The sequence below is a fragment of the Lolium perenne genome, chromosome 5 (assembly GCF_019359855.2).
Source record: "Lolium perenne isolate Kyuss_39 chromosome 5, Kyuss_2.0, whole genome shotgun sequence".
Lineage (NCBI taxonomy): Eukaryota > Viridiplantae > Streptophyta > Magnoliopsida > Poales > Poaceae > Lolium > Lolium perenne.
In genome coordinates this window covers 223827823-223846842 of record NC_067248.2, presented here as the reverse complement: position 1 = coordinate 223846842, position 19020 = coordinate 223827823, and the positions used below count along the sequence as shown (strand labels likewise).

General features: G+C 42.9%; 1 protein-coding gene across 1 annotated transcript; it reads left to right on the top strand.

Annotated features, from left to right (window-relative positions):
* The first annotated feature begins 483 nt into the window (after window positions 1-483).
* LOC127302064 (putative E3 ubiquitin-protein ligase SINA-like 9) lies at window positions 484-2286 on the top strand. The gene is made up of 3 exons (XM_051332413.2): window positions 484-718; window positions 857-1295; window positions 1401-2286. The coding sequence occupies exons 2-3, from the start codon at window positions 861-863 to the stop codon at window positions 2070-2072; spliced, it is 1107 nt and encodes a 368-aa protein (XP_051188373.1). The 5' UTR covers window positions 484-718; window positions 857-860; the 3' UTR covers window positions 2073-2286.
* Window positions 2287-19020: the final 16734 nt, after the last annotated feature.

Genomic DNA, 19020 nt, shown 5'->3' with positions numbered 1-19020 from the left:
TTGATACTCTCTTGGAGTTTTCATGTTACAATATTAGTTAGTTCAGCATTTGTCAAAGCTTAGCGGCCTCGGGGCCGGTGTGTTGTGTTTGCGTGTTTTCCTGTGTTCTCGCCAGTGTGCGCGGTCTCGGGACCGGTGTGGACATCGGAGCGGCGGCTTCGGGAGCTTTCTGTTTTGAGTGCTGCCACTTCTTGCTAGGGTGGGAGTGTCGTCGGCTCGTGTGGTGCGCGGCCTCGGGGCCGATGTGTGGCGTTTGGGTTGTACGGTTTTCGGTCAGTTTTCCTTATAAACTGAAATTTCCCTCTTCTTAATGAATAGGTAGTGCTCCTGCCGGTGCTCCAAAAAAAAACTTAAGAACAAATAGAAAGTGAAGAGTCTTATGGGCTAAACGGGCCACACTCCAAGTAGTCGTAAGAGTGGGCCGCTTCAGAACCGACCTTACAATGGTTCGGCGGCGCAAAAGACCAGAAAAGAAACCCTCTTCGTGGCCACCCTCAGAAGGAAAAAAAAAAAAACTCCCTGGCCGTTCCCCTCTCGACCTCAGTCCCCAATTCCGCGCCGCCGGCGAGAGTTCGGCTCCCGCACGGCCGCGCCTAGCCCCTCCGTACCTGCTAGAGAACCCTCCCGCGCGAGCTGCACCTTCCATCGGTGAAGGTCGACAGCCAGGTCCTCGGCCCGGTCCCGTCGCCGCCGCTAGATCCGTCGTCTTCAAGCCCAGGTAAGGTTTCGTCCAAGTTCCGAATTTTCATGTCGGCGATTCTGCAGATCCTTTTTATGGATTAATTAATACGTAGAATCTGAAGAAGGGCATTGATTATTTACCACACACACTCCGCGGCGCCGTCGCGATCTGCAGGGAGATGAGCAGCTACAGAGGGAGAGGAGGGAAGCGCCTCCGGACGTCGCCGTCTGACGCCGAGGGTAGCCCCGAGCAGCCGCCGAGGAACAGGCGTCGCCAGTGGTTTTCGGCCTACTCGCCTTCGCCGTCGCCCTACCGGTCGCCCTCACCGTTGCCGTCCCCGTCGCTCTACCGCTCACCCTCGCCCTCGCCCTGCCGCTCGTGGTCGCAAAGGCTGCCCAGCGAAGACGAGGACAATGCCGACGACCGCAGCCGCAGCCGCGGTTCGGACGAGATCGACGCTCAGGGGCGGTCTCTCTGGAGGCCAAATGGTTACAAAGGGGCAGGGCAGCGGGGCCACGGCGACGTGTTCAGCGTCCACATCGGCGGTGACGACTACGACCACCTCTTCACCTGCAAGTGCTGCCGCCGCATGCTCAGCTCTCCGGTCTTCCAGGTGAAGTTCACTTCCATTGTTTATTTCTTTTGTATAGACCAAGGTTCAGTTATAGCGCCTTTTATCGTCAGAGTGACTAACCCATGTGTTCTTGATCGTGTGCAGTGCCCATTTGGCCATGTTACCTGCTCGAGGTGCGACAGCGAATACGGGGACAACCGGTGCGGCAGCTGCGGTGCCGCCAATGGCTACGGGCGCAACCGTGCCGTCGAGGAGTTCCTCGGCCGCATTCGCTTCTCTTGCCACAACAAAGAGCATGGCTGCACAACCCTCCTCGCCCACCATGAGATGCGTGGGCACGAGGAGTCTTGCTGCTATGAGCCCTGCTTCTGCCCCATCCCTCGCTGCGGCTTTGCAGGCCTGTCCGACGCCCTCAAAGCTCACCTCATCGACAACCACCACTGGTTCACGGTCAACTTCCGCTATGGCGAGAGCTTCCAAGCCCATGCCCTCATGTCGACCATCATGCACAGCGAGGACGATGGCGAGCTCTTCTTCCTGGACAGCTTCCGCGAGGGCCGCGGCACTGCTCTGTCCATGATCTGTGTCCGCCCAGACAACGCGGTCGCGCAGGAGTTCGTGTACGAGCTGAAGACAATGGCGAGGAACGGCGACAGACGTCACAGGCTGCAAATGCAGTCAATGGCGCGGAACACGTCGCTACGGAACGGGATTGGGGAGAAAGAGAAGGTGTTCCTGCTGGTCCCTAATGACGCTCAGTTGGGTGGCCACGTGGAGGTGTGCATCCGTAAGGATGTTGCTGGTGCATCTCCGTAGGTTAGACGACCAATATCGATGGCGATACTATCTGGTTTTAGGCTACTGGTACTCATCTCACATTGCAGTTTATTGTTGAATGCCCCAGGTAATCTGAATCTCATTTCACATTGCTGCATTAACTATCAGCCATTGTCTAGATATACTTATATGCTTGTCTGAGGAAGAAGAGAAAAATTATGATAAGCTTTGGTGGTAATTAGGTTCATTTTTTATCTGCCCTTGCACATGCTCATCCCTTGTGGATTCGTTCTCAGCAAATTCGTCTTGGCGCATCGTCTTGGCGCATCTCTCGATGTCGCACCAATTCTTGATCCTGACGTCCAAATGCTTGTACAAGTTGATTCTCTATAGTCAGGGTGTAGGATTGTTTTTCTTTAGATGTTGCTAGCATGTTACCAAGGTGGGTTAGTTCTACGACATCATTGCTGGGAGCTCGTAACTGCCATCCCGAGCTTGTAAAGGACCCTGTGGTGTGTTGGTCTCTGGATCAGCAATTCTGCAGGTTCGACCGTCGCAGTCACCTTGGCATCCAGCCAGTGGCGGAGCTTCAAAGAAAACAATGGGCGGGCCAATCTCTACTACTTATAAAGGCACGAAGTGCCGTAGGAAAACTCAATCTACACCATCCATAAATATCCATCGGACGCCCCCAATTCATTTGTTCTCCCTCCCGGAAATCACTCCGATTTCCGAACAGCATATCGCAAAAAGAAATCCCATTCTCGCTGAGCAACGAGTTCTTTTTTTTTTTGAACATTCGGGAACGAGTTGACTCTCCCCAAAATTCGCCGGCCTCCCTGTAACCGCCGCCTTTGCTCCACATAGATGCGCCGCCGCCTACGCCGCCCAAAAATCCGATCAATTCCTGCTCGCTGGCTCTGCCTCTCACCATCACAACCTCGGCGTGGCCTCCTCTGCCGATTCCACCCTTCTACGACTGCTGGTATATGCCTCCGCACGCACCCAGGTAGCTAACCCTAGCTGCGTCCGGGTTCTTGTGTGCGGCTGCCGGCTGGCCGCCCGTACGGCCGGCTCGAATCTTGCGTGCTTCCCCGACCGCCTAATGCTAGCTGCTCCCATGTCTCGCTGCTTCTCCTGCGCCCTCCGCCACCGTGCCGCTGCCTGGCCACGTCGGGTCGTACAAGCTCAAGAACACGCAGGCCCGCGGCATCAGGCTCCAGCCGAACAAGCCCCGCTCTATCTACACAGACTACAGCACGTACGTCTCCGCCATCGACCTCCACGTCTCACACCCGATGGACATGTACCTCATGAGCCTTGGCGGCCATGGTGTCACAACGCTGTGCAGCGCTCAGCAGCAACGGCACGGACGACTTGTTCGACAGAGACCGGATATCCGGATACCAGCACCAACGCGGGCAAAGTTAGCTCGCAGCGTTGCTTCAACTAGCGTCCATCGTCAAATTCAGGGACCAGATACCAGTACCAACGCAGACCAGCGATATGCGTATCGGAGGTACGCGGACATGCCGCACTTTCTACTGCAGTATCCTTTCTACCATCTGGTTGTCACAAAGAATACTTATTCGAAATATAGCTTTTTATGATCTCATACTTTAGTAGTTATCATCGTGGCATATGGAGATAGAGCACTACATATATTTGGTTACAGCTTGGTCAATGTTAGTATGTGTTACACTGATGTTTTGCATAATAAGAATACATAATTGTAGTATAAGTTCGAAAATCATATGAATTTATAATCTGTGCATCGGTCTCTTCAGGAAACATTATTGGGTGCATTTGTCACTTCTTATACTTATATTTTATCAGAATAATGATCTCTTTATTTTGTCCCTCCTATACAATGGGCTTCAGAAATGTTTAGCTCATGTTATTTGTACTATACAACAGTAAGCAATGTTCTGTTACAACGATCTATCATATATGATACTTGGGAAAAGTGTGGAGGATCAGGTGCGCTCCACGCACCTTCTATTTTTTGTCTTTTTATTTTTTATCTCTTAAATTATATAATATTTTGATTAGATTTTTTGCAAGTTAATAAAAAATAACAAATAGAATGGAGGAAAAATAGTTCAGAATTTTTTTGTGCAAATTTAAATTTTAAATTGTTTAAAATTCAAAATAAATTCTTGAACTACATATATAGATAATGACATAAAAAAAAATCTAAAATATTTTGCCCACATTCCAATTGTTATGTTTAAGTGATCTGCAGATTTTTAAGTTCAAACAATGTGTGATGTGAGAGATACCAAAATGAGAAATTGTTTGAGATGGGAACAAAAAAAACTTGCACGGATCTTGATGCAGTATACACGGTCTGGATACGGGTGCTCACCAAGTACCTGAAAGTCCACTCTCATGATACTTAGGTCTCGAAAGAGGTATGGAGATATATGTAGATTGTCAACCATGATTATCTTTCTTCAAGTTCACCATTTATCCATTCCAGATAACTTCAGTGGCTTAATTTTTCACAGTTCAATACAAAGGAAGATGAGCATCCAGTGAAGAGGTATTTTGCTCTTCAAAAGAAGTATGTTTCTTTTCCGGAGACAGAAGAAGTTTATTTTGAATCAGATCCAACTGATTCTTTGTGGTGGATTGCATCATGCCTCCAGAGCAGATATAAAGGTAACAATGCAAATATGTTCATTTCATTACCCTTTAATTAGTAACTCGAAAATAATTTTGGTATATTATCTATAGCTTTATAAAGCTAGCATATTTCTCTTTTCCAGAATTACCGAGTTAATCAATTTGATGATGTCAAAGCTGATAATATATGTGCGAACAAAAAACATTCCTCTGTTACCATAACATTTTGCAAAATCCTATGGTCAGCGGAAGAATCATCCCAGTTGGCTGCGGGGGCTGCCGGCGCCTATGCTCTCTCCGCTCACGCCCCTCCCACCCCAACCCCACCCCAGACGAGGGATGCTGCTACCTGCATCTGCGTCTCCATTACTGGAGAAATACCGACAAATTGATAAATTGTAAGTTCATGAATTTTTATTCTGCCTATGTACATATTCTTGGCATTAATTCAGTAGCCCCAGTTTATTTGTTTTCCTTTGTTCTGCAAAGTATATTGTGCAGCTGTGTTGCTACTCCGATTCAGGTTTGGACAATCGAGGCTGAGGTTGTGTTGTTAGTTAAATGCAATCATAGAGAATGTTATCGCCGTTCATGGTCTGAGCGCAATGAATAAGAAAGAGGTTGCATTCATAATTTTGCAAAATTAATTTATTTATGCTCCATTAGTACGATCAGATTTATAGGAAGGTACATTTATTTTCATGTGAGTTAACAATTAAGTCTGGATGTCCATTTATTCTTCTGTAATTAATTAAAATTATAGCAGCGATGTCTACCAAATATTCCTTCTAGCAAATCCTTATCTATAAAAGCTAACGTAAAATCAGGTTACACTTGCACTAGAACAATCTGTCATATTGAATTGCATGCTTCATGTTCGGTAAAATCACTCTCCTTTTAGACCAATGGAAGGAAAGGGAGAAGTTAAATCAAGCTATCTGCTTCCGCCACCGCTCCTAGGGTCAGGCAGTGGACAGTGTGTTGGTTGTTTTGTCAACAGTAAGACATTCTTTGTTTGACTAACCATCATTTTACTGTAACTATTATATTAATGACATGTCAAATATCAGAATCTTGAAATTATTAGATGCATTTTTTTTTTACAATTGTTATCCTGGTTGAGCTAGCCCTTCTCTTATAAGTGATAAGAATGTGTGGAGAGCAAGTATCTTGTGAAGAAGTTTCACTACGGGAAAAATAGGCGTCGCCGTCCGGCTTTTCTTTGCCGTGAGCTAGGAGAAGACAAGGGATCCATCGATCGATCGGGCCGGCAACGTTGGCTTTGCCGGTGGTCTCTTTGCCGGGCAGCTTTTGCCTTTGCCGTGCATATAGCGGCCTTTGTCGTGCAAAGTGCCGCACGGCAACGGCCTTTTCTCCCGTAGTGTTTTTATGTTGAATTAACCAACTCTTTATGTTGTATGTTTTCCATCTCAATTAAAATATGTAATATATGAATTTTTTGTATCTGAAACATTTGGGCTGCCAATGGAGTTCTGTACTGAAATTGGCATGGTCCCTAATTTATTACTATATTGTGTTAAGCTCATTTTACCTTGCGCGGGAGCATATGCATTTTGGATAATATATTATATCATAATTAATTAATGGAACATGCATTTTCTTTATTCATGAAAACTGACATTTTTATATTTATGACGCTAGACGTGCGTTGCACGTGCAAGCTTACTAGTATAAAGAAGAAGACGTTTTCATATATTCTTAATCATACCACTGCACTGTGAATTAGACATTACACATACTTTTTGCTCTTATTGGTTATAGGATCAGCAGATAAACACATGCCTCTATCAAATTGCCAACTCTTTTCCAGAAATAAAGATCAAATTGCCAACTAAGTAATTGGGGAAAGAAAGAAAACTAACTGAACAGGTAATTAGAAATAAGTACTGGCTAGATCCGGTGGCTGCTTGTATGTGCTAGAAAACTGACGGCCACTGGTTGGTTGATCCCTGGCTGGTTCCCTGTGGGCTCCTAGGCAGCGCTGCTTTGCTATTGCTCGCTCGCTATTTTTCTGCCTAAATTAAATTCTAAACGTAGTGATCTAGCGATCGGTGCTCAATCGCTGCCAGAAGAACGACGGATGAATGGTGGGAAAGAGGAGGTACCGAGAGTCTAGAGGCAGCAGAAGGGCCAGGGTACTGGGCTGGGCCACTCATAAATAGACATACACCATTACTTTGCCAAAATGCTGGGCGGGCCATGGCCCAGTTTGGCCTAAGGAAGCTCCGCCAGTGCATCCAGCGTCCATAGGACGGGATTGCCTTTCCCTTTTCCTTTTCATGAGAGTTGATAATTGTGGCCATGTTGGGAGCTATTTCTTGCAGCCTGTCAAATTATTTGCTCACAGCGTACAAACAGAACAACTTGTTTTGGACACTCCTAGCCTTGGATGCATGAAAATTTAATGTTTTTTTATATAAGTTTAAGGCTTGAAAAGAAGCTATAATAGTATTACTATATATTTTCATGGGAGCAAAATTTAAATATTATATTTGGTATCACCCAGTTCCACTGTTGCATATGAATATAGGTTTTATGAATTAATACTTAACGCAAGTTAGACAATTTTTTTTATGATAGTTAACATATTTTTCTGTTGGAGATGAATGTCCGGTTTTATGCACTAATTAGATAATTTTGGGTAGCATTTATTTAAGGAGAGAAACGATAGGATTAGAGTGACATAGATGAATACTTTATCATAGTGCATGTTACGGGAAAAGTTGATGTTAAATAGATTTTGTACACAAATTTGTATTGGGTTCTATAAAATAATAAATTTAGAAGATTATAGTATTACTCCATAATATCACCCACTATAGAGATAGTATAATAGACAAGTATCACGGAAATGCACTTTGGCTCATAGGAGCATATGCTCCCATTATGTGAATCCACATTTTAAAGTGTTAAAAAAAATTAAACTAAATTTTTACATGTACATCTAGACATTTTATGTTGGTACACAAGTTTTCAAAAGAAAAAACATTTTTTTATGGCTCATGTAAAAAAGACAAATTTTGATGCTGTAACACGACTACATACAGGCCTTTTTTTTGTCTTTTTTGTACACACCACACAAAATGTTGTTTTTTCCACAAAAACTTGTGAACAAACATAGGATGTCACGATGTATACGATGTGCTCCCTAATGACGCTCAGTTGGGTGGCCACGTCGAGGTGTGCATCCGTAAGGATGTCACCGGTGCATCTCCATAGGTTAGACGACCACTATCGATGTCGAGAGTATCTGGTTTTAGGCTGCTGCTACTCATCTCACATTGCAGTTTATTGTTGAATGCCCCAGGTAATCTGAATCCAGTTAACATTGCTGCATTAGCTATCAGCCATATGTCTAGATATACTTATATGCTTGTCTGGGTAGGAAGAGAAAAATTAAGATAAGCTTTGGTGGTAATTAGGTTCATTTTTATCTGCCATTGCACATGCTCATCACTCGTGGATTCGTTCTGAGCAGATTCGTGTTGGTGCATTTCTCGATGTCGCGCCAATTCTTGATCCTGACGTCCAAATGCTTGTACAAGTTGATTCTCTATAGTCAGGGTGTAGGATTGTTTTTCTTTAGATGTTGCTAGCATGTTCCCAAGGGGAAGAGTAGGGTAGGATTAGCCTTTAGATAGAATCCATGAGAACAATTTTTTGAAAAGACAAAACATGTTCAAATATTGTGAATAAATGACAACATACATCTGTGTTACAGATGCAAGTCCAAATATTTGCAACTTCAAATTTGACATACACTTAAATTTAGGTGTGAATAGTGTGAACTACTATTCAATCAGATCTGACACTATTCATAGTCGGATTTGTCTTTTTGTTCCTTCAGTGTAGATAAAATTTTGAGCTGATTTTTTTGGAGTTGTAGATACAATCCATAGGTATGTTGTATTTTATTTTCAGTTTTTTCCGCATGATAAAAATATGTTTATGTGAGGTTATCCTATGATCTTACCTAATAGATAGATCCTATACAAGTCTCTCCCATGTTAACAAGGTGGGTTAGTTCTACGAAATTCTGCAGGTTCGACCGTCGCAGTCACCTTTGGCATCCAGCGTCCATAGGACGGGATTGCCTTCCCTTTTCCTTTTCATTAGAGTTGATAATTGTGGCCATGGATTTGGAGCTGTTTCTTGCAGCCCGTCAAACTATTTGCTCACAGAATATAAATACACCAACTTGTTATGGACACTCCTAGCCCTGGATGCATGAAAATTTCATGTTTTTTCTTCATATAAGTATAATAAGGCTTGAAAAGGCAAAATATGGTGTAGAACCTAGGTACCAGCGCACTTGATTTCAAAAAAAATCGAAAAACGTTATTTAAATGTTTCAAAAAAAGTTTAAATAACTCCCCCATGTAAATCTCATCTTGACACTTAGCTGTGCAAAAAACAAAATACGGCCATATGTTACCTACACAAAAAAGTGAAAACGAAACTTTGTTACACCGTGAATAGTGTCACCACATACATGATTTATGCCGTATTTTAATCAATCTTAGTTTTTTTTTTCGATTTTATTGCTCAAATCAGCTGCTGGCGCACCCAGGAGCCAAAAATTCGTGTCCCCTTAAAAAGAAGCTATAATAGTATTACTATATACTTTCACGGGAGCGAAATTAAAATATTATTTTTGGTATCACCCATTTCCACTGTTGCGTATGAATGTAGGTTTTATGCATTAATAGTTAACGCAAGTTATACAATGAAAGACAACTTCGAAAATTTTCTTTTCTTTATGACAGTTAACCTATTTTTCTGTTGCAGATGAATGTCAGTTTTATGCACTAATTAGACAATTTTGAGAAATTTACTTTTTTTTAAAGGAAAATGATCCTATTCCCCCGGGGGACGTGCGCGTCGTAACCTCCTGGTGGAGCGTCGTCCGATGGGACTTCCATCGTCGGCTGATATTGCGCCACGTCACCCACTCGCGGACAGGGCGTTACTCATATCCCGCATTTGCTGCATCCCACCCACCACCTGGTCGAGACGGCGGTTCCTGTCTGGGTCTCGTGGGCTTTGTGGTGGAGAGGTTGGCGACGGCGGAGCGAATCCGCGCGTCGCCGACGGTTCCTGCCACCGGAGAAGATGACGCGCTCCTCCGCTTCCTCCGGTGAGTTGCCTACCTCTTCCTCGTCTAGGATTTCCTCCTCTGCTGCTCTTCCCCCAACCCTAGGGTTTTTTCCGCCGCCTAGAACTCCACGGTGGTGTTGCAAATCCGGGCACCGCCGATGATTTGCTTTGATGTGCGCCTCTAGTGTTGCTTCCCGCGCGATTAAAACACGTTTTCGTCCAAGTAATTGTTTCGTACCCGTTGAATCCTCACTTTTCCCCTTCTTCAAGGGAATCGTCGCCGGCCTTCGATTCGAGTGGTTCCGAGGAATTTCTGCCTCTGCAATCATGGTTGTAAGTTCGAGCTCGTTCTTGTGTGGATTTTATACTAGGATATCTAGGCGTTTTTCATGTGGATTTTGTACCCTGTGAGCTACCCTCTGTATTTCTAGGGGGATATAGGTTTCTATTGCTACCCTGTGAGCTTGCTATTGCTGTATAGGTTCATAAAATTAGCTATATTCTAATTATATTGTAAATTCTTTATATTTTTTGCTACATTCTCTATGATAATTGCTATCCAGCTTGCATGCAAATGTTCATGGTTGTGTTACGCCGGTGATGATTTTTGGTGTATGCTTGTGCTTCATTTGTCTTTTGCTTTATTAGTTTGCTACATAGGCCATTGTGTTTTTAAGTTTTGTTTATCATCTATGTACATGAATTGATGCGTTATTATTCAAATGTTTTTCTTTTGATTTTTTTTTGTGTTCTTCATTTTTAACATGAAGATGGGATTGGTCATTGGATTTTCAAGGATCGTTTTGCTGTCTGCATGCTCTTGCTGCAGATCTCGATGGTCCGAAGAGACGTATTATTGAAGAGCAGAGTGCATTTAGAGCATTGTTGAATGTATCTCCATTCAACATTCCTAATGCTCTAATAGACTTTGTTGCCTCTCATACTAGCCCTGGTTTGCGGGAGTTCAAGTTCCACAAGAAGAGGATAGTTTTCACAAAAGATATGGTGAGGAAAGTTTTTGGAATTCGATGTGGCGACAGACTTGTTGTTCAGAAGAAAGGTGAGCATCCTCAGCTGCGGCAGATGTACATAGAAGAAGGACAATCAAGGCCTTTCATCCAGCATGCTGTTAAATTGCTCAAGGCTTGTGATGTTACGGATGACCTCACCATTATCAGAACATGGGATCTTCTATGTTTGGCTACGGTTATTGACCCTGGTAGCGCAAATCTGCTTAGACTTGACTATTTGGACTGTATGTTGGACCCTTGGAGAACTCACGAGTTTGCATGGGATGAACACTTGCTTGAGTTAGCAATGCAGGAGGTTACAAAAATCAATAGAAAGACAGCAGAGGTAGTGGTGCCAGGAAATGCTAGGAAACATGAGTTTTGGATCACTGGACCGTTCGCCCTTCTAGCTGTACGTTATTGAACTTACCCCATGCTCTGTTTTATTTTTTTGGTTTTTTGCTATTTTTCATGTTTAAATCTTCGCTACCGTAACTGATTTGTTTATGCTTCCATCCTTTCTTTGATAGGTTGTCTACATGGATCACCTGGATTCTCCACCAAACCAACATGTCATTAACTACTCAATTCCTAGAATATGTTTTGTGACCAGTAGTGATTTCAAGTTTGTTGCACAAAATGATGCTGATAGGAAGATCCTGAATAATAAGACTGTTTTTGGAAGGCGTCCGGTTAGTTACTCATAAGCATATACGTGAGGTTGATGCACCGCTTGGTTTTTTGTAGTTTTTTTTATAAGATCCTTATTTTCTTTTCTTTTTTGGTGTGTAGTTTCTTGAACTGTCAAACACTCCTTATGGAGTTGCTGCTTTTTCCAACCGTCATCATGTTGAGGAGCCTGTTGAGCATCCTGTTGAAGAATCTGAAGTGAACCCGTCTGCGTCGCTCCATGAATGGCTAGAGTGCATATGAAATCATTATTATTTGTGCTAGTGAAGTCGCACAACTTAGTGTTCTCAGGAGTATTCATTTTAACAATAATAAAAATAAGTAAAGCAAACGAAATTAAGTAAAGTAAAACAAGTAACTAATTTTTGTGTGTTTTTGATATAAAGAAAGCAAACAAAACAGAAAATAAAATAAAGTAAAGCAAGACAATAAACAAAATAAAGAGATTGGATGTGAGAGACTCCCATTGCATCGTGTCTTGATCTCCCCGGCAACGGCGCCAGAAAAAGAGTTGCTGGCGTGCAGTTGACGTGGGAGTTAGAAATCTCTGTGGTGTAATTTTCCTTCACGTCCCCGGCAACGGCGCCAGAAAAAGAGTTGCTTGTGACGGTAAAGCACACGTCCGTTGAGAACCCCAAGAGGAAGGTGTGATGCGTACAGCAGTAAGTTTTCCCTCAGTAAGAAACCAAGGTTATCGAACCAGTAGGAGATGAAGGCCACGTGAAGGTTGTTGGTGGAGGAGTGTAGTGCGACGCAACACCAGGGATTCCGGCGCCAACGTGGAACCTGCACAACACAATCAAAATACTTTGCCCCAACTTAACAGTGAGGTTGTCAATCTCACCGGCTTGCTGAAAACAAAGGATTAAACGTATGGTGTGGAGAATGATGTTTGTTTGCAAAGAACAACAGAGAACAGTGATTGCAGTAGATTGTATTTCAGATGTAAAAGAATGGACCGGGGTTGATACGCGTACAGCACGCGTTCGTTGGGAACCCCAAGAGGAAGGTGTGATGCGTACAGCGGCAAGTTTTCCCTCAGTAAGAAATCAAGGTTTATCGAACCAGTAGGAGCCAAGAAGCACGTTGAAGGTTGATGGCGGCGAGATGTAGTGCGGCGCAACACCAGGGATTCCAGCACCAACGTGGAACCTGCACAACACAACCAAAGTACTTTGCCCCAACGAAACAGTGAGGATGTCAATCTCACCGGCTTGCTGTAACAAAGGATTAGATGTATAGTGTGGATGATGATTGTTTGCAGAGAACAGTAGAACAAGTATTGCAGTAGATTGTATTCGATGTAAAAGAATGGACCGGGGTCCACAGTTCACTAGAGGTGTCTCTCCCATAAGATAAATAGCATGTTGGGTGAACAAATTACAGTTGGGCAATTGACAAATAGAGAGGGCATGACAATGTACATACATGATATGATGAGTATTATGAGATTTAATTGGGCATTACGACAAAGTACATAGACCGCTATCCAGCATGCATCTATGCCCAAAAAGTCCACCTTCAGGTTATCATCCGAACCCCTTCCAGTATTAAGTTGCAAACAACAGACAATTGCATTAAGTATGGTGCGTAATGTAATCAATAACTACATCCTCGGACATAGCATCAATGTTTTACCCCTAGTGGCAACAACACATCCATAACCTTAGGGGCTTCTGTCACTCCCCCAGATTCACGGAGACATGAACCCACTATCGAGCATAAATACTCCCTCTTGGAGTTACAAGCATCAACTTGGCCAAAGCATCTACTAGTAACGGAGAGCATGCAAGATCATAAACAACACATAGATTGATAATCAACATAACATAGTATTCTCTATCCATCGGATCCCAACAAACACAACATATAGCATTACAGATAGATGATCTTGATCATGTTAGGCAGCTCACAAGATCCGACAATGAAGCATAATGAGGAGAAGACAACCATCTAGCTACTGCTATGGACCCATAGTCCAGGGGTGAACTACTCACTCATCACTCCGGAGGCGACCATGGCGGTGTAGAGTCCTCCGGGAGATGAATCCCCTTTCCGGCAGGGTGCTGGAGGCGATCTCCTGAATCCCCCGAGATGGGATTGGCGGCGGCGGCGTCTCTGGAAGGTTTTCCGTATCGTGGTTCTCGGTATTGGGGGTTTCGCGACGAAGACTATTTGTAGGCGGAAGGGCAGAGTCGGGAGAGTCACGAGGGGCCCACACGCTAGGGCCGCGCGGCCAGCACCTGGGCCGCGCCGCCCTACTGTGGCGCCGCCTCGTGGCCCCACTTCGTCTTCTCTTCGGTCTTCTGGAAGCTTCGTGGCAAAATAGGCCCCTGGGCGTTGATTTCGTCCAATTCCGAGAATATTTCCTTACTAGGATTTCTGAAACCAAAAACAGCAGAAAATAGCAACTGGCTCTTCGGCATCTCGTTAATAGGTTAGTGCCGGAAAATGCATAAATATGACATAAAGTATGCATAAAACATGTAGATATCATCAATAATGTGGCATGGAACATAAGAAATTATCGATACGTCGGAAACGTATCAGCATCCCCAAGCTTAGTTTCTGCTCGTCCCGAGCAGGTAAACGATAACAAAGATAATTTCTGGAGTGACATGCCATCATAACCTTGATCATACTATTGTAAGCATATGTAATGAATGCAGCGATCCAAACAATGTAAATGACATGAGTAAACAAATGAATCATATAGCAAAGACTTTTCATGAATAGTACTTCAAGACAAGCATCAATAAGTCTTGCATAAGAGTTAACTCATAAAGCAACAATTCAAAGTAAAGGCATTGAAGCAACACAAAGGAAGATGAAGTTTCAGCGGTTGCTTTCAACTCATAACATGTATATCTCATGGATAGTTGTCAATGTAAAGTAATATAACAAGTGCAATATGCAAGTATGTAGGAATCAATGCACAGTTCACACAAGTGTTTGCTTCTTGGGATGGAGAGAAATAGGTGAACTGACTCAACAATAAAAGTAAAAGAAAGGTCCTTCAAAGAGGAAAGCATCGATTGCTATATTTGTGCTAGAGCTTTGGTTTTGAAAACAAGAAACAATTTTGTCAACGGTAGTAATAAAGCATATGTGTTATGTAAATTATATCTTACAAGTTGCAAGCCTCATGCATAGTATACTAATAGTGCCCGCACCTTGTCCTAATTAGCTCGGATTACCTGGATTATCATCGCAATGCACATGTTTTAACCAAGTGTCACAAAGGGGTACCTCTATGCCGCCTGTACAAAGGTCTAAGGAGAAAGCTCGCATCGGATTTCTCGCTATTGATTATTCTCAACTTAGACATCCATACCGGAACAACATAGACAATAGATAATGGACTCCTCTTATATGCATAAGCATGTAGCAACAATTAATTTTCTCATATGAGATTGAGGATTTTTGTCCAAAACTGAAACTTCCACCATGGATCATGGCTTTAGTTAGCGGCCCAATGTTCTTCTCTAACAGTATGCAATGCTCTAACCATTTTAGTGGTAGATCTCCCTTACTTCAGACAAGACGAACATGCATAGCAACTCACATGATATTCAACAAAGAGTAGTTGATGGCGTCCCCAGGAACATGGTTATCGCACAACAAGCAACTTAATAAGAGATAAAGTGCATAAGTACATATTCAATACCACAATAGTTTTTAGGCTATTTGTCCCATGAGCTATATATTGTAAAGATAGAGGATAGAAATTTAAAGGTAGCACTCAAGCAATTTACTTTGGAATGGTGGAGAAATACCATGTAGTAGGTAGGTATGGTGGACACAAATGGCATAGTGGTTGGCTCAAGGATTTTGGATGCATGAGAAGTATTCCCTCTCGATACAAGGTTTAGGCTAGCAAGGTTTATTTGAAACAAACACAAGGATGAAGCGGTGCAGCAAAACTCACATAAAATACATATTGTAAACATTATAAGACTCTACACCGTCTTCCTTGTTGTTCAAACTCAATACTAGAAATTATCTAGACCTTAGAGAGACCAATTATGCAAACCAAATTTTAGCAAGCTCTATGTATTTCTTCATTAATGGGTGCAAAGTATATGATGCAAGAGCTTAAACATGAGCACAACAATTGCCAAGTATCACATTATCCAAGACATTATAGCAATTACTACATGTATCATTTTCCAATTCCAACCATATAACAATTTAACGAAGAAGAAACTTTCGCCATGAATATTATGAGTAAAGCCTAAGGACATACTTATCCATATGCAACAGCGGAGCGTGTCTCTCTCCCACACAATGAATGCTAGGATCCATTTTATTCAAACAAAATAAAAACAAAAACAAACAGACGCTCCAAGCAAAGTACATAAGATGTGATGGAATAAAAATATAGTTTCACTAGAGGAACCTGATAATGTTGTCGATGAAGAAGGGGATGCCTTGGGCATCCCCAAGCTTAGACGCTTGAGTCTTCTTGATATATGCAGGGGTGAACCACCGGGACATCCCCAAGCTTAGAGCTTTCACTCTCCTTGATCATATTGTATCATCTCCCTCTCTTGATCCTTGAAAACTTCCTCCACACCAAACTCAAAACAACTCATTAGAGGGTTAGTGCACAATTAAAACTTACATGTTCAGAGGTGACATGATCATTCTTAACACTTCTGGACATTTCACAAAGCTACTGAAAGTCAATGGAATCGAAAAATCCATCAAGCATAGCAAAACAGGCAATGCGAAATAAAAGGCAGAATCTGTAAAAACAGAACAGTTCGTAAAGACGAATTTTATTGAGGCACCAGACTTGCTCAAATGAAAATGCTCAAATTGAATTAAAGTTGCGTACATATCTGAGGATCACTCACGAAAATTGGCATAATTTTCTGAGTTACCTACAGAGAATTTGGCCCAGATTCGTGACAGCAAAGAAATCTGTTTCTGCGCAGTAATCCAAATTTAGTATGAACCTTACTATCAACGACTTTACTTGGCACAACAATGCACAAAACTAAGATAAGGAGAGGTTGCTACAGTAGTAACAACTTCCAAGACTCAAATATAAAATAAAGGTACTGTAGTAAAAACATGGGTTGTCTCACATAAGCGCTTTTCTTTAACGCCTTTCAGCTAGGCGCAGAAAGTGTGTATCAAGTGTTATCGAAAGATGGAGCATCTACAGCGGGGTGTGAAGTTTTCTCAACCATGCATAGTATATTGGATACATAAGTTTCAGCGGCTCCCTTTTCATTAGTCTTGGGCTTGCTACTCTCATCAAACAAATTTTCAGGAACAAGCCAAGCATAGTTATTTTCTAGTGCCTCATGCATTGCTAGGAGCTTACATGGTATTGGTGCCTTAATCTCCCCACCATTATTAACATTATTAGTATACTTAATTCTATCCATATCCATCTTTTCAAGTGTTCTTTTAAAATCGGTGATCATGCCAAGCCTATCATGCTTACTAAAATTTTTCTAGCTTCTTTAGCTATATCCGCAAATTCTCACACTAAGACCTTTAGAACAAAATCTCTCTTCTCTCCCCTCTCCATATCAGAAAGTGTAAGAAACATGTGTTGTATCATGGGGTTGAGACTAATAAATCTAGCTTCCATCATGCGTACCAAACAAACAGAGGCATCTTCATAAGTAGGGACAGCTTTTGCAAGAGGTATATCTTTAAGATCTTCATGCATACTAACGTGGGTGAAAAATTCTTCTATATTATCTCTTCCAATTATAGACCCTTGTCCCACAGGTATATCTTTTACAGTGAAATTAAAAGGAAACATGTTGAAATAAGTAAATGCAAGTAACTAATTTTTTTTGTGTTTTTAATATGGAGATTGCAAACAAGACAATAAATAAAGTAAAACTAGCAACTAATTTTTTTTGTGTTTTGATTTAGTGCAGCAAACAAAGTAGTAAATAAAATAAAGCAAGACAAAAAACAAAGTAAATAGATTGGGATGTGGAGACTCCCCTTGCAGCGTGTCTTGATCTCCCCGGCAACGGCGCCAGAAAAAGAGCTTGATACGCGTACATCACGCGTCCGTTGGGAACCCCAAGAGGAAGGTATGATGCGTACAGCGGCAAGTTTTCCCTCAGTAAGAAACCAAGGTTTATTGAACCAGTAGGAGCCAAGAAGCACGTTGAAGGTTGATGGCGGCGAGATGTAGTGCGGCGCAACATCAGGGATTCCGGTGCCAACGTGGAACCTGCACAACACAACCAAAGTACTTTGCCCCAACGAAACAGTGAGGTTGTCAATCTCACCGGCTTGCTGTAACAAAGAATTAGATGTATAGTGTGGATGATGATTGTTTGCAGAGAACAGTAGAACAAGTATTACAGTAGATTGTATTCGATGTAAAAGAATGGACCGGGGTCCACAGTTCACTAGAGGTGTCTCTCCCATAAGATAAATAGCATGTTGGGTGAACAAATTACAGTTGGGCAATTGACAAATAGAGAGGGCATGACAATGCACATACATGATATGATGCGTATTATGAGATTTAATTGGGCATTACGACAAAGTACATAGACCGCTATCCAGCATGCATCTATGCCTAAAAAGTCCACCTTCAGGTTATCATCCGAACCCCTTCCAGTATTAAGTTGCAAACAACAGACAATTGCATTAAGTATGGTGCGTAATGTAATCAATAACTACATCCTCGGACATATCATCAATGTTTTATCCCTAGTGGTAACAGCACATCCATAACCTTAGGGGCTTCTGTCACTCCCCCAGATTCACGGAGACATGAACCCACTATCGAGCATAAATACTCCCTCTTGGAGTTACAAGCATCAACTTGGCCAAAGCATCTACTAGTAACGGAGAGCATGCAAGATCATAAACAACACATAGATTGATAATCAACATAACATAGTATTCTCTATCCATCGAATCCCAATAAACACAACATATAGCATTACAGATAGATGATCTTGATCATGTTAGGCAGCTCACAAGATCCGACAATGAAGCATAATGAGGAGAAGACAACCATCTAGCTACTGCTATGGACCCATAGTCCAGGGGTGAACTACTCACTCATCACTCCGGAGGCGACCATGGCGGTGTAGAGTCCTCCGGGAGATGAATCCCCTCTCCGGCAGGGTGCCGGAGGCGATCTCCTGAATCCCCCGAGATGGGATTGGCAGCGGCGGCGTCTCTGGAAGGTTTTCCATATCGTGGTTCTCGGTACTGGGGGTTTCGCGACGAAGACTATTTGTAGGCGGAAGGGAAGAGTCGGGAGAGTCACGAGGGGCCCACACGCTAGGGCCGCGCGGCCAGCACCTGGGCCGCGCCACCCTACTGTGGCGCCGCCTCGTGGCCCCACTTCGTCTTCTCTTCGGTCTTCTGGAAGCTTCGTGGCAAAATAGATTTCGTCCAATTCCGAGAATATTTCCTTACTAGGATTTCTGAAACCAAAAACAGCAGAAAACAGCAACTGGCTCTTCGGCATCTCGTTAATAGTTAGTGCCGGAAAATGCATAAATTTGACATAAAGTATGCATAAAACATGTAGATATCAT